Here is a 22,756-nt window from a genome sequence, read left to right on the forward strand (position 1 = left end):
GTAATTGTTTTGTTTTTTAAGATATTTCATTATATTTCAAATATCAATTATCTACAAGTTTGATTGAAAACTGAAAAAGATTTGTGATTATCAGAAGAGCAAAGAGGCTTAAGGCACCACAGGTCAATAATATAGTAATTAGAAAAATAAACAGTAGATATTACACTCACTCATTCACTCATCCCCTGCACTGCTTTATCCTGTATACGGAGATGCAGGGGGCCTGCCTGTCCCAGGAGACTTAGGGCATGAGGCGGGGTATCACATCAAGGTCTTTTACTGTTGCATTTGATGGAACAGAAAGGCCATCTAAAGTTACGGTGTGATCTAAAATTTTACTCCTAGCTGTATGCGGTCCTATGACTAGAACTTCTGTCTTATCCGGATTAAGCAGAAGGAAGTTAACTAGCATCCAATTTCTTATGTCCTGCACACATTGCTCAACTTTAGTAAGCTGTTTTTTCTCATCAGGCTTTGCTGAGACATATAACTGTGTAATGTCAGCATAACAATAAAAACTAATACCATGCTTACGGATTATGTTGCCCAGAGGAAGCATGTAAAGGGAAAAAAGCAGTGGACCTAAAACCAAACCCTGCGGAACACCAAACTCCACTAGAGAACATGCAGAATAATCACCATTTAAGTCTACATACTGATAACGATGGGTCAGATAGGATCTGAGCCAGGAGAGGGCTGTAAACTTAATTCCTACTACATTTTGTAATCTGTGTAGAAGAATAGTATGATCAACGGTGTCAAAAGCTGCACTGAGGTCAAGTAATACAAGCATAGTTACACAACCCTGATCAGAGGCCAATAGAATGTCATTTACTACTTTAACGAGTGCTGTCTCTGTACTGTGATGAGGCCTAAATCCTGACTGATACAGTTCATGTATGCCATTTCTATGTATATATGAGCATAGCTGCTCCGCTACTATCTTTTCCAGAATCTTAGAGATAAAGGGGAGGTTTGATATCGGCCTGTAACTGGACAGCTGACAGGGGTCGAGGTCAGGTTTCTTAATTATTGGTTTGATAACTGCTAATTTAAAAGATTTTGGAACATAACCAATGCTGAGTGAAGAATTAATTATTCTCAACAGGGGTTCTGTTATTGCTGGTACTATCTGTTTAAGAAAATATGTCGGTACAGGATCTAATATACAGGTTGATGAATTTGAAGAAGAGATGAGTGAAATTAGTTCATTCTCTTCAAGGGGAGTAAAGTATTCTACAGTAGGTTCTGATCTGACATGGCTAGATTAACATCTGCATCAATTACATTGTTCGGTTTCAAAACCTTAATTTTATGCCTAATATTTACAATTTTATTATTAAAAAGTTCATGAAGTCCTCACTATTGCATGATGTTGTTGTGGAGATTTCTGCAGTGGTCTTATTTCTGGTTAATTTGGCTACAGCATTAAATAAGAATCTAGGATTATTTTTGTTATTTTCTATAAGAGTGGAGAGATATGTTGATCTAGCTACACTAAGAGCTTTTCTATAGTTCAGGATGCTCTCCTTCCATGTTATTTGAAATACTAGTAATTTAGTTTGACGCCATTTACGTTCTAATTTCCGAGCGGTCTGTTTTAAAGTGTGCGTGTGATCGTTATACCAGGGAGCAAGTTTCTTATCTCTAATAATTTTTCTTTTAACTGGTGCTACATTATCTAAGGTATAGCGAAATGTTGACTCTAAATATTCAGTCGCCTGATCGAGTTCTGTGGGGTCAAACGGTTAACCTTACGAAGTTGGGAACTCTGGGAGATTACTGATAAAACTCTGTTTGGTAGTTGATGTGAATGTACGTTTCATACGGTAGCGCGGCGCTGTGCGTACATTATTACTGTGACACACTTGAATTGAAACAAGATAGTGATCTGAGATAACTTCAGATAGTGGAATTGTGAATACATTTCTTATACTTAATCCGAATAATATTATTAAATCTAAAGTGTGACCTGCTTTATGAGTGGGTCCTACTACACACTGATTTACTCCTACCGAGTCCAGTATGGACATAAATGCTGTTCTCAGAGGGTCTTCTGGGTTTTCAAAATGAATATTAAAATCTTCAGCAATTAACACTTTGTCTACAGAAACGACTAGGTTTGAAAGGAAATCTGCAAATTCACTAAGAAATTCAGAGTACGGACCTGGAGGTCTGTAAATGACAATTAGCGGGATCGACTGAGCTGACTTAATATAGTTAAATACACTTATGTTACTATAAAGAATTTCAAATAAATTAAATTTGTGTCCGTGTTTTTGTACAATAGTCAAATTATCATTGTGAATAACTGCGACACCTCCTCCTCTACCAGTTAACCGAGGCTGGTGTATGTAGCTGTATCCAGGAGGACTAGCTTCATTTAGAGCCACATACTCGTCCTGTTTAATCCAGGTTTCTGTTAAACAGAGTATATCAAATTTCTGATCTGTGATAATTTCATTAACTATAACTGCTTTAGATGTGAGAGATCTAATATTTAACAGTCCTAGCTTCAGATCAGAGGTGCCATTTACACTCAATAGGCAATTTGGAAAGGCCAATTAGCCTAATCTGCATGTCTTTTGACTGTGGGAAGAAACTGCATTACCTGAAGGAAACCCACCAAGAACAGGGAGAGCAAGCAAACTCAAAGCACACAGACACGATGTGGGAATCGAACCCGACCCTGGAGGTGCAAGGCGGCAGTGCTAAACACTAAGCAACTGTGCTGCCAGTAGTATATATCATAATCTTGAAAATATATTATTTGTATTAACAAGAAATTACTAGTTTAGGAGTTAAACCCCCCCCCCCCCCCCTTAAAAACAAAAAAACAAAACATGTCCATGTGGAGTGCCCGTGCATGTTACCGCTATGTCCATGTGGAGTGTCTACATGGACCTATGCATTATTGCATTAGTATTTTTTATTGTGTTATCATTCTCATGTTGTTGTTGTTGTTGTTTTTTGTAAACTGTTTGATAGAAAGCAAATGCAAACAAGCAGGCAAGATACAGACAGACATCTCTCACATGGAAAACACAGAATGGTAATGACTCACTATTCCTGCCTGATCCAGATTCTGATGGATCTCTTGTATTTTTAAAGTGGATGGACACACAATAAGTATCTGTCTGCACCTGTTACTGCGTACAACCAGCACATGGACTGACCTCAGGTGACAGAAATGTTGCCACCTCTGGTCACAGGGTCTGTTTGTAAAGCAGTGTATGGTAAGCAGCAAAATACACCATGGAAATGCCAGTGTTCACTTATGTCGTCAGTTGAACAAGAACTGCTTTTTGAGAGTGGCACAAAGATGTATGACTGTGTATAGGGTGCAAGAGTGGGCTTTTACCAACTTAACACCCTTTTTCAGGACTGTACCTGTTTGTACTGTTCTACCCTGAATGTGTGTTTTTGTACGACCATAAATGTGCCTTCTGTAAATAGGGTTATTTTGTAAAATGTAAATCAATATATCGTTTTCAGTGAATGAGTGAGCAGGATAATCGTCAAATCATTTTGAAGCCACAAATGTCTTGTTCACAAATTTTATGAATGAGGTTTGTGGCTTTATTTCAGTCACTTCTTTTTTGTTTTTTTCAATAACCACATATAGCTGTCATTTTCTCCAAAATATAAACTTGTACATACATGCTGCTCACATATTACTGTAGCCCAGTTTGTGCTGAATACAGTGTAATCAGACGTTAGTCATTTATATGTTTATAAGTAACTGAAAAATACACAAATGTAGGGACATGTCAGAACTTTTAAGATCCTTAAGGGATTCATTTAGCATTAATAATTTATTTAGCATTGTTTCAATTAATGTAAGACATTTGCACACATTTTAATTTATTTAAAACCATTATTGACCATAATAAAACATATATTGTGCATGTATTGTAGCATTTACAGTGGAACCTTGGATTACGAGCATAATTTGTTCTGGAAGCGGGCTCATATTCCAAAACACTCACTTTTAACACACTTTTATTTTCCATAAGAATTAATGGAAACTCAAATTATTCGTTCCACAGCTTAAAAAAATAAATACATAAAATAATTAACACAAAAAATAAAAAGCAAAAATAAAACAAAAAATTAACCTGCACTTTACCTTTTAAAAAAAGGAGAAATAAATCCCGACAGATTAGTGTTTTCGTTTATGCATGCAGGCCCCGCACGGTGTCAAATTACGCGCACGCACACACATAAGAGAGGCTAAGGGAGAAAATGGATTTTTAACCTTCTAATGAGACTTCTTACACAGTAAACCTTTCTCCTCTCTTATTTGAATTTTACATAAACGCACATTAACGGAAAGACTGTTTTGTCGGAAAATTACCATCGAACATCGCTAATGACACTCGTGTAAGTGCATACTAACGGAATCACTGCTGTAACGTAAAAGAAACAAACAAATGAACCTGCACTTTACCTTTGAAAAGAATCGCGACAGAGCAGATTGGATTTTACAGATAGATTTTTAACCTCTGTAATGAGAATTTCTTTTGCTTTACATGCGCGCACACACATTACACGTGTGTTATAAGAAACAGTACACACACGCTGTACACATGCACTTACAAACACAAAATAAAATATGTTTTACCCACACACACGTGGTCACAGTGTTATAGTAAACAGTACACGCGTGCACGGATGTTGACCACAATTCCGCAGCAAAAGAGAGAGAAAAAATGTTGGCTCAGTTGTGATCACATGACGTTCGGCCTTAAAACAAAAAGCCCATGTGTGATACATGATACTCGGTATTCGTAAACCAAGACCCATTTATTAAAAATCTTTGCTCGTCTTGCAGAACACTCGTAAACAGCGTTACTCGCAATCCGAGGATTCACTGTCCTATCCACTGCCTACAATAACTTTTAGCTAGGGATAGCAACAGCTGTGATTTACAGGTGGCAACTAAAAGAACCTGCTGGAGAAACAATGGGTATCTCTCCAGACAGAGAATATGCATCATGGGGCATCATGGAGCGATGCTGCCAGCACCATGCTTAACTGTGAGTATGGTATTCTTTGGGTGATGAGCTGTCTTGTTTTTGTGCCAAATATATCTTTTGGAAGTTAGTCTAAAAGTTCTACCTTGGTCTCCTCAGACCATAACACATTTTGGCACATTATCAGTAAAATGACATCATTTAGCAAATCAGCAGTACTTGGTCAGCCACACTAATTAGTTTTAATCTCGTTTTTCCATCTATAGCAGAGGGACACCCATACGCTGTTTACACACCATAGTTCAATTGGTCGGATGAAACCAAGAATCTGTCAGCAAAATTCTAGAGAAACACATAATTTGTATTTTACATTTCCCTGATGACAGGTGTATGATAATTATTTTGAACATGATTTTGATCTTACTTAATTCTGAGCACAGTCACATGCTGCTATATAAAAGCATGTGCACACATAAACAACCTGATTATTTTTACAGGCATGCAAAAAGTAAATAGACACCTTTAGTTTTATGATAAAATGTTTGCATTACATTTTTTCACTGTAATTTTAACTACTATTTCTACTATTTAAGGTTGGAATATACCCATGTTTAAGCTTGTCTAGAAGAGAAAATTCACTTCACCTGGTTAAATTTTTTATGAAGTCAGTCTGATAGTACACCATGCCAGAGACCAGTAGCTAGGAATCATGAAATACTCCTTTCTACCAATTCACTTTATAGAAAAGGGTAAAATATTGACAGAGTCAGGACCTGGTAAACCTGGGCCTTTTGAAAGACTTGGATCATACATGTTATCATAAAGCTATAGGTGTCTATTTTTGTTTGGCTTAGAGGGTTGCATTGTTGCCTGGCACCTGTCGAGTTTGGAGTTTAAATCCTGCCACAAGTCTTTTTGCGTGGAATTTGCATATCCTCCACATTGTTTCCTCTCACAGCCCAAAGACATGTAATGTAAGCTTATTGGCATTTCCGTTAAACTTATTGGTGTCATGCCCTACAGTGGATTGCCACCTGTCCAGAGTGAGGCCTTCCTTGTGGTCTAAGCTTCCTGGTATATACTCCTGTTTGTGTGGGTGCAGAGTTGAGTCACAAACTCCTGTACCTGTAGCACCTGCCTGATGTTAGAAGTGTGAATTAATTGTAAATGATTGGGAATGAGAGGTATCTTTGATAATGCCACTCTTGTAAACATCATTCATGATGGGCAGAGGTGGGTAGAGTAGTAACGAGTTACATTTACTCCATTACATTTACTTGAGTAACTTTTTAAAAACAAATTTACTACTATGAGTAGTTTTACTGCATCATACTTTTTACTTTTACTCAAATAGATATGTGAAGAAGAAACGCTACTCTTACTCCGCTACATTCGGCTACACTCGACTCGATATGTTTCTAACCATGGTTTTTCCATCACCCTGTGAAGGGCTTTACAGTCAGAAGCAGTTGCCATACCCCATTGAAATATGCTTTGTGAGGATACTCTTAAATGTATTGCATAAAACGTGAAACCAAATCTGATATTGTGTATCTTTTTTTATCTTTTAACTATTTAAGGATGGCTTCAGGTTGCAGTCTCCCCTGGGAGTGTGGGTTCGATTCCCACTTCTGCATCATTTCTAAGGGCGGTGGTGGCATAAATGGTTAAGGAAAGTCGGGGTACACTGCAAAGTTGCACTGTGGAGCCCTTTAAGCAATGACCTAGCCCTAACTGCTCCAGAGGCTGTAATGTACATGTGACAATTTTGTTAACAATATTCCTTGGAAAAACGTCTGGACTTTACCTTATAAATATATTTTAATTAACAAGATGAGAGAAGTCTCATTTAAATTTTTCTTTCAATATTATCCTGTCAAGTTTTTTTTTTATTTCTTTGAGATTTAAGAATATTGACACCAGCTCCTCTTTTTGTAAATACTTTATTATAAATTTAATCTTTATAATTATATTTATATTTATTCATAAACAGTGTTGGGTGTAATGCGTTACAAAGTAACAGATAGTTATTAGTTAACAGTTTATGGGCCAAACTTCTCTGATTAATGACAGTAGAATAATTATAAAGGTCTTGACTAATACAACATGCATGAGGAATCACAATGAAGTTTTTATTTTCTTCAATGGAAAAGTACTTTAACTAGTTACTTTTATCAGAATGTAATGCTGTTATGTAACTGATTACTTTTTAATGACAGTAATTTTGAAATGTAATTGATTACTTTAAAAAGGTCCCCCATCACTGTTCGTAAATTTAAATTGAATAATAGTACACTCATCTTTCTTGTATTCAAAATTTTAATTATGAGATACTTATTACTTATGAAAGGTATTACGTTTATATAAGCAATTAGTATTTTACATTTACTTTTTTAATATCTACTCCTTTGCAGTGTTTTTTTTTTTTTTTGTATATGCTTTTTGTATATGTTTATATTTTGTTTTTCTGTTACCTACTGCTTCCTTTATCCTCCCTGGCTGTGTTGTCTGGATTATGTGTTGTTTGGTCTGTATGTTGCTTTTTAAAAAATTATTTATTTATTTTTATTGAGACAATACAATAGAATACAAAACACATTAAACACATTCAACAATAACGACAGCAGCAATAACAACAAAAAAAACATAAATTACAACAAATCAAACATAAAGGACAAAGAACTATAAATTAAACAGTTTAAAAAAGGGATAAAATACACGAGAGTATTGAAATGATGTATAAACCGTGAAAAAGATGTAGCAAGATACACTTTACTTCAATTAAAAATAATATCATAATACAGTAATATACAAGTCTATTATGTTTCTTATTAAGTTGAATTAGTTTAAGAGAATTGAAAAGTGAGGTCATTTCTAGAATATAAAGAGGGAAATACAATTATTTCCTTTAAATTCTCTGTTTATGTATAAAGTACAGTATTTTTCATGTAAAACAAAATAATTAACAAAAAAATTATTTTCCGCATCCTCATAATAAAAAAAAATATTTTTAATAGTAAAGGGGTGAGACACATATTTCGATAAAACTGTAAATCTTGTGGAGATTCCTAAAATGAACATCTTTTATTTTGTAAGAGATGCAGTATTTATTAGGCAAAAAGCCAGTCCATGCCATTTAACATCTTGAATGTAGGTTCTCCAATAGAATTTCCCTCTGGGAGTAATTCTTCTTTGAGTTAAAAAAAATCCGGCAAATGTGTTTATTATTGCATTTGTTTTATCAGTTATATCAATACTATCTAACATTAATTTAGATTGTCTGAGCTCATACGAACCAAGGTCTGTATGTCACAAACTAAAAAAATAAAAGACAATGTACGTCACAAATACTTAGATCATTCACGCTCTAGTGCTCTAGAGCAGACTTCGGGCCACTAGGTGGCAGTGCTGCAGCAGATACATATCCAAGCGCTGGTATAGCTCGTTCAGAAGGAAGAAGAAGAAGTAGCTTCGCAGCATCTTAACAGAGCAGGAGATTAATAAGTGCTGTTTAATTTGCCTACACGTGTCATTTACTTATAGTAGGTTTTTCTTTAGTTTTTTTTTTCAGCTCTGTTATTGGACATGTGAATTTTCCCACTCATAAGAGCCGCCATGTTTTGCTAACCGAAAGTTGCAGGAATAATAATAATACTAATAACAACAACAACAACACTTTCTCAGTCCGCGCTGTAGTTATTTATAACGTGTCTGTATGTTGGTGGTGGTTGTCGTTTAGTCTAGAATGGACTGAGTTTAGGTTATGTTGAGATTATTCACTGTTTCCAGGCTTGTACGCAGGGCTCTGTGCGTCAGCGCTGAAGAAATGGGCAAGAAAGGCAGTTTCTTTTACGCAGTGAGGAAAGGCCACAGGCCTGGGGTGTACCAGACATGGTGAGAACACCAGCTCCTATTGATCTCATTCATATTACACATACAGTCTGCTCGGTTTAGTCCTTACTTGCTGTGTCTCTCTCTGATGTCTAATCCCAAAGGGATGAGTGCAAGTTTCAGGTGGACAGATTCCCTGATGCTCGCTATAAAAAGTTTGCCAGTGAAGCTGAGGCTTGGGCTTTTGTACAGAACAAGACAACATCTACAGAGAGTAATCATGACGTCTATATTTATCCTGTTTTTTTGTTGTTTTTTTTAATCTGTTTATAATATCTGTAGATATTTGACATGATATTGACATTATGATCTGTAGATATTTGAGTCACAAGATGTTCATACATCATCTACAGAAGACACACAAAAAATAATAAGGGGATAGTGAGATCTCTTAGTGCTTAGAACTGTCGCCTTGCACCTCCAGGGTATTGTTTCGATTTCCGCCTTTAGGGTCTGTGTGGTTGCATGTTTCGAACATTGCCTGGTTGGTTTCCTTCCACAGTCCAAAGAATTGCAGGTTATGTTCACTGGTGTTCTCAAATTGTCCCGAGTGTGTGTGAATGTGTGGAGGACTCACCATGGTTATTGAATAGAAATAAATGCTATGGTTTCCACCATTGGCCTCCATGGTCCCTTGTTTCCTAGGATGCTAAATGGGTGGATAGAGTCAGATCACTATCCCCAATTTTCAACTTTCATCCATTTGGTCTTTGGATGAGGAAGGAGCACTGATTTGCTTTCTAGTAAACAGCCTAGCCAATCATAGATGAGACTCCGCTCTTGTAACCAATCATAATGCAGAAGGCGGGGTTTGTTAGATAAAACCCGGAAGCCTACCCTTAAATTTAACAAGGAAAGTTTTTTGTCGCAATTAAAAAAAAAACTGAAAAACATGTTCTTTAATTTTATTGGGGATCTAAAATGGATCAATATGTACCATAAATTCATTTAACTCTCTCTCTCTCTCTCTCTCTCTCTCTCTCTCTCTCTCAGTACGTTAAAGCCGTCATGTCTGTCTTTTAAATAATGTACAGCAGTTCATAGAGATGCTAATGCTCATTAAGATTTTTGAATGCCTAGATTCTGAAGCCACAAAGCACACCACAAGTGCTTCTGTTAGCTCTAAAAGGACCATCGAAGAGGACGAGGATAACGGACAGGATGCAAAACGAGTGAAACTTGAGACCTCCGAGGACAACAGTGCAAAGGGGCTTACTTACATGGGTAACCATTTAGAATACTATTATTTTAAATTAACAATCGTACAGGTTAATCAGCTGTCCGAAATCAGAGCACTGAGTAAACGTGAATTGCAGCTTACAGGTTGTGTGTGTATGTGTGCGCGCGCGTGGGTGTGTGGGTGGGTTTGACTTTAGGAGATGCAGTGGTGGTGTACACAGATGGCTGTTGTACAAAAAATGGGAGAGATGGAGCTCGCGCAGGGATCGGAGTGTACTGGGGTCCAAACCACCCTCTGTAAGTAATGCATTTTAATGTAATAACACGTACTTTTCTGATGAAAAGAGTGCAGTATCTAACAGACGTCAGCTGTATGTTTGAAGTTGTTTAAAATTAAGCTTTTTAGGCCAAGATTGTCTGAGCTGATTTTTTTTATTTTTATTTTTTCATCTCACTACAGTAACGTTTCAGAGAGGTTATCAGGGAGACAGACCAACCAACGAGCCGAACTACAGGTGAGGGACACGGCTTGCATTATCAGAACAACATTATAAAGCGATAAATCGACCAAAAAGAATGGGCCGATACAAAATTGCTCCAGTGCAATGCTCGGCTCAATAAATTAGGTAGGTACATAGATGGATAGGTAGGTACATAGATGGATAGATAGACGGACAGACAGACAGAGAGAGAGGGAGAGTACCTTATTAATCCCAAAGGAAAATTGTAAAGTTTAAGGCAGCCAGTTCTCAGGTTGTACAGTTTTAAAAAATTATACCCGACCACAGTATTGTAAACAGTGTGATAATCTGAAACCTGTACATTAGCAAGATAAAAACATTATAAAAAGAATAAGAATATACTGTTTTTATGTACATGGTGATTGCACATACAGGTGGAAACGTAAGTACAGAATGTGCCCCAGCAAGTTGTAATATTAATAAAAAGAGAAAGTGAAAGTAAATGATCTATATTTGTAATAATGTCCGAGAAGGCGCTCCCTTTCCTCATTTAAAGCAGAGTTATTGTACTGTCTAATTGCAGTCGGCAGGAGAGATTTCCTGCCACGTTCTTTGTCACATTACAGTCACTAACCTCAGTGGAAGTGGTCAGAAATGCTTTATTTATTTGTCTGTAGAGTGTACATTTGGCTCTATAACCTGGCACCCATGGCATAGAATGATTAAAAACAAAAGATGACAAACAACTAAAGAAATGTTTCAAATATATATTTTTTAAAAACCAAATCACTTTTTACAAACATTAAAAAATTGGGGAAGTAACCACATACAAGTACATTACATACAAGCCTATAAAAATAAAACTGCAGATCTTAAGGTCCTGTTTCTGTCACAGTTGATGATGTTATAAAGGTATGTGTATAAAAAAATGATTTAAACCACAAACATTTTTGCGTGTTGCAACGAAGAGCTGAATTTGTCTTAAGGCAGATGTTTAAAAAAAACAAAAAACTTTGAAGGAGTGCAGACTTTCTTTACATTTATTAGATCACCTCTTAAGTCCAAACTTCTGGTTTGTCTGTCTGATTCTCTCCTTTTTTTCACATCTGGTTCAGGCAGCCTGCAGGGCACTGGAACAAGCCATTGAAATGGACATCCAAAAGCTGGTTCTCTACACAGACAGCAAGTTCACCATTAATGGTATATTCTATGCCCTGTCCAAGCAGCTCTTTCAGACTTCTGATAAAGTTTCCACATGTTCGTGACACATCTCATATCATCCCGTGTGTTTTTGCTCCATGAAGGGATTACCAGCTGGGTAAAGAACTGGAAAACTAATGGCTGGAGACTTAAAACAGGTGGTGAGGTGGTCAATAAAGATGACTTCCAAAAGCTGGATGAACTGAATGAAGAACTTGATGTTAAATGGGTGAGTTTCCTCATTCGTTGGGTGTGGTCTAAGTTTTGTTTAATACATTGAGTTGTATCTAATTAATAAACTTAAGTATGTTTATGAAATTAACTACAGAGTAAGAAAGATGTACTTGATCGATTATTGATATGGCTGTTATGACGACTGTGCAACTTATTGTTGGTATAATGTAAGGTATGTGCGGACAAGTGACAAATACAGTGACATTGCAGTTCCATGGGAAAAGATGAAAATATAACTCCTCGTTTCCAAAAACCTTAGTGTGCATGAAATCCATTAAAAGTGGTATTCTCATGTCTCAACACTGTTTTAATTAAGTACAGTAGGTAAAGCTCTTTGATAGGAAGGCCATTTCAGAAGGAAACCCCTGCATCTCCAATCTGCCACTGTTACGCCTTATAGCAGCTGCTCAGTTGTATAAGAGAAGGTCACCCTAGGTATGGGCATCTGTCAAATGCCAAAAATTAAAATGTAATTTAAAAGAAATACTGCATATACAGTATAAAGTAAAATACTTTTATATACAGTATTTGTACATGGACACTAACTTCACCATTTGTAGAAACAAACATCACCCATAAGCATTTGTTAAAAACTTTTAAAAAAGGAAAATGTATATTAAATTTAGTGTAAACTTTTTGCCTGCTAGTTTGTGTGTGCTCTGGAAATAAAACAGAAAGAATGAGAATCTTCAGTGAATAGCCTGTATATGATATGATATATCATAATACCAAGGTGCCGATTCACTTTGTATCGCGACCCTGTTAGTAACGTGATTTTATAATTATTTTGTTACAAGTCTAAACAAACTTGGAGCACCTATAGGATTATAAATTAATCTAAATTAAGAATTTATTTTTGAAAATGTAATTTTGGGGTCAGTGAGTACGATACATGAATTGTCACTCAAAAGAATCACAATGCATCACCAAACCGATTTTCCTTCCCATCTCTTTAAAATTTTTTTTTTTTTTTTAAGTGAGAGATGTTATTTTCAATGTTAACAGAATCAAGACAGTCAATGTACACCTTCTGCCTGGTTCTTATCGTCTATATTGGACTATATTTGCTTCCACGGTTCTAATGCATTTGGAGCCAAATAGAGAACGCAGAAAACTTTATTTATTTATTTATTTATTAATGCTATTATTTGTTTGAAGAATTTGGTTTGTACACTAACCATCCAGCTGGATAAGTGTCCACGGCTGAGGTGTTCAATTGTTGCTTACCCTTGGGGTTTTAACCCTCTGCTTCTCCTTTCAAAAGTTTTTTTTTAAGCATTTTACTTGCTATTACTGCAAATGAGAGAAGCACTAATGTACTGTATTCATCCATTTTTTTTATTCTCCATTCTTTTATTTTTCAGTTGCACATCCCAGGTCATGCTGGCTATTTAGGAAATGAGGAGGCAGACAGACTCTCTAGAGAGGGAGCAGCAAAACCTCAGTGGTAACTGATGTTAGGTAACGAAGACTACTGCTGGGTTAACACTTAAGCCTGGATTATTATTAGTGTTTGTGTGTTCTCATTGTGGAACCTAAACACTTTTATTTTAAGTTTTTTTTTATTTTAGTTGTTTTTTTCCTGTAAATAAAGTAAATTCATGTGAATTTGAATGAAGGGTTTTTTCCGGGACCTTTTTTTCTTCCTTTTCACTGGTTCTTTATGTATAACCAAATAAACTAAACTTTTACAGGCATCGTAAAAAGAATTCAGGATTTTAAGGATCAATAACCAAAAACTAATAATCAGTAATAAAATGTTAGTTGCCAGTTTAATGTAATTATTTAAATCACAATGCTTATTATATATTTTATATTGGTTTAACATTATATTGACCAAAACCCAGTTGCTGTAATACTGTAGTATAACACCAGATGGCACTACAGTTTTTTTTATTTTTTTTTTGTTAGGGTTTTTTTTCCTTCTGTAGATTGGTCTTGGTTGAGACCATCATGTGACATAATGTGTTATAAAATGGTAAAGGAAATACAAAAAAATCAAGAGACGTTTTATTTGTTTCTGCATTGCTATAAACTTTGTATGAACTGTGTATTGCTTGCTTTCACTACTAGGATTCCTTTTTGTGAACTAAATTAAACACAGGTCTGTTAGTTTTCTAGATACATTATACTTACTACAACAGAAAAATATCTGGACTTGTTGTACACATCTGTTTACAAAGTAACTGTGAGCACTATGATGGTGATTCATCAATTTATTTTTTTGGACAATTTGTAAATTTTTCTAATGTATTTGTTTGTGTTGTATACCTAAGATATTCATATAACGACGTGCAGATTTGATTTACCTAACAAAGTGTGGCCTCTTCAGTATGTGCTCAGCAATAAGATGGTGTCCTCTGAGCATCGGATGTTTGTTTCCAGTCTGGCTGGATGAGTGCTCTCTCCAGCTCTCTGCAGTAAGCCTGTGTCTAGACAGCGATGCTACACGTTAAAATTCTGATAAGCCCCGCAGCAAAGAGGGAGAGTGAGAACATATTCTCCTTCATGGGAAGAAGGCAGGTGTGAATCCCAACATAGCTCCCAGCATGCTCTGCTCTGATCTCCACTGCAGCACCTCGGCTCCTCTGGAGGCCTGTGGAGACGTGTATGGTTGACGCTGGGATATGAAGGCAATACCTTTGGGTGAGAATGAGGGTTCGTATAGCTAGCAGAGTGTTGAGTGTGCATCACCTCACACAGCTACGAGTTGTCAGTAGAGCTTTTTTCGTTTTACACAGAACTCCACTGTGTAACACGCCCAGATGGCATTAGTATACAGTGCTGCAGTCTTTTTGATAGAGCTGAAAGCAGAGAACATCAGTTAGAACTGCAGCAGAGCACTTCAAGCTTAACTCCCTCTGACAGACTGGTGCATGGCCCATTCTGGCACGACACATGCACGTGAGCAAACGGCTTCCAAAAAGTGCACGTTCCGAATCAGAGATCCCTCCACCTTTCTGTGCTCGATAGTCAGCCACAGCACTAATTCGCCGAAGATGAAGGGAGTGGAGGAGGGGCAGCAAACACGCTGTCATTAGCGCGCATCTGGTCTCGCGGCTCTTCAAACAGTGCCTCGCAGCTGACTCGGCTCCTCCAACCTGGGAGCAAAAAGAGTAGGGGAATTTCCGATAATGAATCCAGTGCGAGGCCTTCTTTTTGCCGTAACATCAATGGTGGCACCATGCTGTGCAGGCACGGGGAGTCACAATCAAACACATTGGCACATCATAACCGAGCAGACATCTGTTTCCATGACAGCTGTCTGGAGCAACATCAGCATAAGTAACTCCCGCCTCAGAACTTAGCCTGACTGTTTGATATCTGTAGCAAAGAAGAGAAGAGAAGATTCTGTTAGGAAGGCTGGATGGTGTGTTGTTTGGTTGTGCTAATGTAGAAAAGGAAGTTTGGATTTTGTGACGCTGGCAGGATCAGAAGCCTGAGTGGTGAGAAAACCAACGCTGATGAGCTCTGGAGAAGCTTCTTGAGTGGAGAGAGAAGTAATAGAGACACCGGTGAGGGTTCTGAAGTTGTGCCAAAGAGCAGGCAGAGAGCTTGGTCAGAACAAATCTGGGATGAAGCAATCTCAGTAGCCCTTCAGCCACTCTGAGTGGAACATGAAAGAGGTTGAGCTACTATTTTATTCTCAAGCTTTCTGTCATCCATCTCTGTCCACTCAGTCTGTCTAGGTGCTTCACTCGTGCTCTGTTCTGTCACGGGTTGGGGTCCATCTTGCCCGACTTGGACATAGTTGTGAGAGGAACTATTATATTGCACTCTTAACGCTGACGTGACAGCATTCTGCTGCTCCCCCCATTGCCCTCAGTTCCCCAAGCTACACTTCCATGTCTAGCACAACAAATTTTGTTGCTTTATGAGGAATAAACTGCAGTGTATTATTTTTCAAAATGTGCAATTTTCAATATCACATTACATATTCAATTCCCCATATACTAGGGATAGTGATCGCCAGGGACTGCCTGATTCGGTATTATCACAATACTTAAGTGGCCTTGTGATCTGTATTGTGATTCATTAAGCATCATGAGTACCTTCATTCCATATTACTTTGTTTTAGTTTTTGTGACACATCTAAACAAGCTCAGCAAATAATTTGCTCTTACCATTCACTGCCAATGTGTGAATAGTTAAGAGCACACCTCCTGCAGGGTTACAGAGGAACTACATCTTCTCACCTCAAATGCAAACATTTTTAAACTAATACTTATAAAAAAAAAAAAGATCCTGATATCAGTGTAACAATACGTATTTTGCCACAGAAAAGAATATCACTGACTCGTTTATTATTATTACCATTTATCTCTTTACTCATCCCTCTTTACCATTTACTGTTATTAAAATCTTCAATTTTGTGGGTTAGCTTTTCACTGGATTATGGAGAATTTCTAATCTTTCACCCACAAGAACATTTATAAAGTCACTGACTGGTGTCTGGCTATTAGTCACTGTCATGACTGACATGTAGGCAGTGTTCTCGTCCATCCCAATAGGTGTTCAGTGAGTTGAATTAGTTAGTATTGTTGCCTTACACCTCCAGATCCCGGGTTTGATTCTTGCATTAGGTCTGTGTGCGTGAAGTTTGCATGTTCTCTCCATGCTTGGTAAGTGTCCTCCGGATTCTCCACTTTCCGGCAACATTTTAAAAAAGTGCAGATTTGACTAATTAGTGTTCCTAAATTGCCTGTAGTGTGTGAAAGTAAATGCTGACCAGAGGTCCTACCATGGTCGTACAAATGAGAATAAATGAATTGGTTGTCATCATTGGCCTCCACGTTCCCTGGTTGGACTACAGAGGTTCCTGAATGGATAAATTGAGGGTATAAGGGTATAGTGTCCATCCACAGAAGATGAATAGTCCCAACCCAGGAGAGATATCTGTTTAAAAAAAAAATCAACTCAAGTGCTGTTGAGCTGGTCTCTGGTCATAAAGTCCAGTAGTCCATGTCCCCTCACCCAGGTGTTTAATGTTAAAATGTTGTGGAGCTGCCATGCTACCCTGGAAGATAATGGATTTACAAGAGTTTCATGTTCATCCTCTGAAATATAAGAATTTTTAGTTAGTTGGAAGAGGGTGAAGTGCGGTGTGGCCTCCAGGCCACCTCACACGGTTTGTGATTAGCTCATCAAACCACCACTCGGTTCAAACCTGTTTCATCCACATAAAAGTGAGAAGTTTATTATTTCACATTTCTATGTTTAAAGTACTTTGGACTCTGAAAAGATACGATTTCCAGGTAAGTTCTGTTTAAACTTGAGAGACAGTAATGTGTGAAAAGAGCAGTTTCTAAAATATTTAAAACAGCCCTTTTGGTACTGGAATTTCAACAACCATGTCCCTGAGTTCACATTTTTCCTCCATTTTGATGTTTGATGTGAACGTTACCTGAAGCTCTTAACCGGTCTCGGCATGATTTTATGTGTGTGTCGTTGCTTTAAGATCAGATATATGGATAAATGTGCAGGTGTACAAGTGTAGATTGGAGAAAAGTGTAAAATGCTGCAACTAATAAAATAAAATAAGTCTTTTGTACTGAAAAAGCCATGAAATAAGATGTGCTACAAGTCATTGAATGAGGAATCTTTCAGGAAGCATGGTACTGGTCTTGAATAAATTGAGAAAGGTCAGTCAATTGCGCTGTCTGTTAACATGTTCATAAACAGATGAACAACTTTAAGGCAGGACTAAACAGCATTCTTCTAAAAATTCCCAGAGTTTTTTTTTTCCTTTTTTTTTAATGATGGTGGTGGGGAGCGCAGTCTAACACGTCACTATAAAATCTGACATAGGTCTCCATCTGGGTTGAAATATGGTGACTGTGAATGTCACAGAATGTCAAACTTAAAAAGCCAGGCAGTGAGCCCCTGAATCTTGTGGGTGGCAAATGTTCAGGACAGTAATCTTTAATCACATCATAAAGGTGATCAGTTGGAAGAACCTTGTAATGATTTGTTGGCCCTTCTCTCTAAAACGATGACTAGACCTAAATCATTTTAACAAACATGCTCCCATGCATAACAATGCTACTGGGATTGGAAGACATGGAAGTATGTTTTAATGTTTAAATACTATATGCAACTCATCCAATATTTGTGATTTTTTTTTAAATGAGTGTTTTATCCTTTTCTCATTTTAGGGTCTACATTTTGCATCTTAATGTCAATATCAATCGCTGAGCCAGCTTTACTGAAGTCAGTTGACACTCGATTGGACTGCAATGGTAACTTTGCTTTCAGTGTTGTTCCAATTGATATGTCCTCACTGAGTTCTACCACATTTCAATTTAAAATTGGACTTTAACCGCTGTATTAATCCCATCCAGAGTGTATACTGGCATAATGCCTGGTGTACTCCGGTTTGGCTTGAGATCCAACTTTACCGTTACTTTTATCAGGATAAAACAGTTAGTGAAGCTGCATGAAGGAATTTCAAATAGCTACAGCACATCACTCATCACTTACTCATCTTCTATACCGCTTTATTCTGTGTTCAGGGTCGCGGGGCCTGGAGCCTATCCCAGGAGGATTAGGGCACAAGGCGGGGTACACCCTGGACTGCCAATGCATCGCAGGGCACACACACACACACACACACACACTAAGGGCAATTTGGGAACGCCAATCAACCTAACCTACATGTCTTTGGACTTTGGGAGGAAACCGGAGTACCCGGAAAAAACCCACCAAGTACCAAACTCCATGCACGCAGAGACGGGTATTGAGCCTGGCCGGCTAACCACCGTGCCGCCGCTACAACACCTTTTCATAAAAATTTAAATAGCTTGACTAGACCACCTGCAGACCTTCTAACATTTGTGATCAATAATAATTTCCTACTGCATTTTTTTTTTTCATCTTTTTTTGGTCTGACGAACTGAAAAAAGGTAAATGGAGAGAAAGCCGTGAGGTCAGTAAAAAAAAATGTTCAAATACTGTCTGGCCAATACACATCTTTATCCTGTGCAGAAGATCACCGGTCAGCTTGGCAGACTCTCAGTTGCCCTTGACCATGAATCTAGGGAGAGAAATGGAGAGCAAGTCAGGACAAGGTGAAGAACAAATGGTGCCATGAAAGGAAGCAGATGCTTACTGGAGCTGTGGTTGCTCTGGCTGACCCTTCTATCCGTAATGATGACAAGGTCAGCTGGGCAGCTCTGCTTCCCACCACACCGCACAACTCAACCATCCATCAGCTCCCACACTTCTAATTATGCGGCGGCGCTCTAACCAGGCGTGAGATATCATTACCCTGATGGGAGAGGCCTCTGTCTCTGGATCAGCGGCACACGTACACACACTAGGTTGCCTGGCAGGGCACACGGACTGGAGCGCTGAGCTGGATCCTCTTACTTTGTGTGTGTGTTAGAGAGAGAACCTCCCATTCATTGTCTTCACTAAGATGTGCAACGAAGCTGATGATAATAATAAAGAATGAAGGGGAGGCTGCCTGTATAAACCTTTGGACCAAAAAATAGCTTAAATTGTTCATGCTGGTAAAGACCAACACTCGACTGACTCCATTCTGATTGAGGCAGAAATGGCAGCGTGAGATTTTGTCTCTCCATGGTGCTTGAGTTTGAAGCGATTTGATTTTGTTGACAAAAATCCTGCTGGGTTGCATTAAAGTGTTACATTGTGTTAATGTTCATCCCCTGGCACTTGAGACGCTTTGGAAATAAACTCTTAATCGCCACAGTCCAATGGGTTACCAAAGTGTGGTGGTCCACTTCCAGATCAATGAAGAAGACGGAGTATAGGAGTTGACTATCTGATCACAGAGAATAGAATTTAAAAATGGAGGGTTCAGTGTATGAAGACTGAGGAGCCTGCAAAATCTTGAAACACCTTCGCTCAAACAAGGACTGGTTTTTACGGAGGCTTACAATTGATGCTGCAATTGGAAGCAACTAATGAAAAAGAGGAATATCTCCTGAGAAATGCAGCAAGGGATGGAACAAGGGAAGAAAGAAGGAGGAGGTAACAGTCTTAATAGTTGGTTCGAGACGCCAAATCTCATAGAGGCTGATATGAACAGCTCTATGGTGCCCCCTGTCTACTGTCTGGGGAATTTCCTTTTATTTAAACTGACTCATCCATCAAATGTCTATCTATTTTTCTTTCTTTCTACCTCTCATCTCCTTTCCTCCCCAGAAAACAATAAAGCTTTACAGTGACAAGACATCTATGAAGGCTCTGCTTCCATAACACAAGCTGGCTTTGAGGATTCAGACAGAGAGAGTAGCCAGAGAACACTGCATCTCATCAGGAAACAGCAGGGGCTGCCTTCAATTTAATTAGCCTCCCACGAGATCCTCGCCTGACGGCGTCACCACGGATGGGTGCGGATATATGTTGTGTGCATTATGGAACGTTTTGATGTGGAGATCAAATTGGTGTCCACAGTTGATTTAAGGTTATGAGGAATGAAGGATTGCCCCTTTTTTGTTGACTGGGTGTCTCAAAAGAATGCAAAGGGTGAGATAAGGAAAAAGAATTAGAGAGAAAGGGAGAGACTGATTTCAGCCCACATCTGACTGCATCACTGGGGCTGATCTCTCTCTCTCTCTCTCTCTCTCTCTGTCTCTCTCACACCCTCCCTCTCAAACTCCATCTCTTTTGTGAGATGAGTCAGACGAGGCGAAGGTTTGTTGTGCCACATTTTCTGTCTCGTTGGAGCATGGCCTTCTGGAACTGCAGATGCCCTCTGAATGTTCACACACACACACACAGAACACAACAGCAAGGCTCAACATAAAATAGAGCAGTCGAGTAGCACGGCAGAGACAAATTCGCCAGGTGCCCCGAAAGAAGACCTAGTGGGACTATTAGGATGAACTGCGCCTTTGTGCATCATCCTCATTCACACAGACATACATCATGCAACTGAATACAATCTCTGTGTGTCGAGAGTCTGCCCTAGTGAAGACCAAACCTCTAGGTTTTTGGTTATCCATCCCCCCACCCACCTGAGAGTTGCTGGATGGTGCCTACATGGCCCCTGGAGCCACGGTGCCCACAACCGCTTAATCACGAGAGAGAGAAAGTAGGGTGGATTCATGAGACACATCTCTCCACACTAAGCCTGTGCCATCTGCTGAGCTTGGCAGCATGCAGTGCCTGTGGGTGAAGCACAGCACTGTCCATTTCTTTCTCTCACCTACTGCCATGAGAGTAGGTGCATCCACGGAGTCTATATGTGGAATGAGGGGGAACAAGTATTCACAGAAATGTTTGTTATTTAATATACTTTAATGTACTTCCAGTTCATGTGTCCGCCCCACACATCATGTCTTTGATTTTGGAATTGATGGACAAAAAGCATTTATTTATAAGTACATACAACCATAAAATTGATGATTCAGACACCAGAGATTACCAGGATTAGTATCTTGTTGCAAAGCTGTTATTGCCAATTACAACCTTGAGACATCTACAGCATGACGTGATAAGCTTTTTGCAGTATGGTGATTCAATTTTGGCTGGTTGCTCAGAGCAAATCATCTTCAATTCGCCAGGGTTATAAGGGTTCCTCTGATGGACTCGCATATTCACTATCCGCTATAAATTCTCAATGAGATTCAAGCCAGGAGATGGTGGGCAAAATACACAAATCCTGTATCTGAGTCAAATATTACTAAAAATATATATATATTTTAAAAGTAGCTCTTTACTTAAGAAAAGTAGTCTACTTGAGAAAAAGTATAAAAGTACTTACCTTCAAACTTATCAATAGTACTGGAGTTGTGTTAACTCAGTCACCTTTAAGTCTTTCTCTCTCTATTTTGAAATATTGAAAATATTGAAATATTGATGATTTGCCACATGGTAAAGAGATTTAGGGAAGGCAAATCACACAATTACGTACAATAGTCAGCAGGTTGCGATAGTACCTCTTTAAATGCTACACACCACTGTAGTTACAGTATGTAACACAACATCATACACAAATGTAGTGAAGTAGAAAGTACAGATATTTGTTGTAGGATGTAGTGGAGTAAAAGTAAAAAGTATCCACTAATAAAACTACTCAGGTAAAGTACATAGTTACGTACAGTAACAAAGTAACTGTAGAACTGCCTCTGGTTTGAAGATTGGCAGATTAAGTTTGTTCTCCACAAGATCTCCTCAGGTATGTTCCAGTACCTCGCTTCATTCATGTTTGCCTTGATAACATATAATGTCCCAGTATCACTTATAAAGAAAACAGTCTTTTATCATGATGCTTTCACCTCTGTACTTCACTCTCGTCCTGGTGTTCCATTGGATCATATGGGAAACACTTTTTCCCTCTTAACATGTTGTGCTAAATTCTGTTTGCAAAAAAAAAAAAAATTTGTTTTGTCTGTCCAAAAGTTTTTTGTTTGTTTTGTCTTCCTGCAAGCCTTTTCAAGTCACTGCCGACTTCTCAATTATCTCCATTCTCATTAGTCTGAGAGTGAGTTGTGGCTGTCCAGGGACAATTTGATGTTCCATGAATTTCTTAATTTACATATTATTTCTCAAAAGAACAAATAGTGGTTGAAGTTAGTAAATTCCTTCAGTGTAAAATATCGGCTAGTTGCAAAGCTTCAACATTAACAATTTTTTCATGGCTGATTACGTACAATACTGGGTCACATACTTGCCAGGTATTATAGTGGACAGTTTCCTTATTTTGACCCAAATTCCAGTGGTAGGACTTGCCTGGCTATTTTTTTTTTTATGTAAGAAAACTTATCACGGTGTTTCTATAATGTATGCCACAAAGACGAATGACATCATTTGATGCTGCTCACTTGGCATGATTTTAGAGTTACA

The 22,756-nt window shown here is 38.2% G+C and overlaps 1 protein-coding gene across 2 annotated transcripts; it reads left to right on the top strand.

The window, feature by feature from the left end:
* Positions 1–8,412: 8,412 nt before the first annotated feature.
* Positions 8,413–13,555, top strand: rnaseh1 (ribonuclease H1). 2 transcript variants are annotated; one of them, XM_053489537.1, is made up of 9 exons: positions 8,413–8,518; positions 8,766–8,870; positions 8,972–9,081; positions 9,948–10,091; positions 10,244–10,343; positions 10,507–10,561; positions 11,623–11,707; positions 11,812–11,936; positions 13,306–13,555. In XM_053489537.1, exons 2-9 carry the CDS (start codon positions 8,803–8,805, stop codon positions 13,390–13,392), a joined length of 774 nt encoding a protein of 257 aa, XP_053345512.1. In that variant the 5' UTR covers positions 8,413–8,518; positions 8,766–8,802; the 3' UTR covers positions 13,393–13,555. The 2 variants fall into 2 exon arrangements, with proteins under 2 accessions (XP_053345512.1, XP_053345508.1); XM_053489533.1 differs by having other exon boundaries at positions 8,426–8,870.
* Positions 13,556–22,756: the final 9,201 nt, after the last annotated feature.

The sequence above is a fragment of the Clarias gariepinus genome, chromosome 27, assembly GCF_024256425.1.
Source record: "Clarias gariepinus isolate MV-2021 ecotype Netherlands chromosome 27, CGAR_prim_01v2, whole genome shotgun sequence".
Lineage (NCBI taxonomy): Eukaryota > Metazoa > Chordata > Actinopteri > Siluriformes > Clariidae > Clarias > Clarias gariepinus.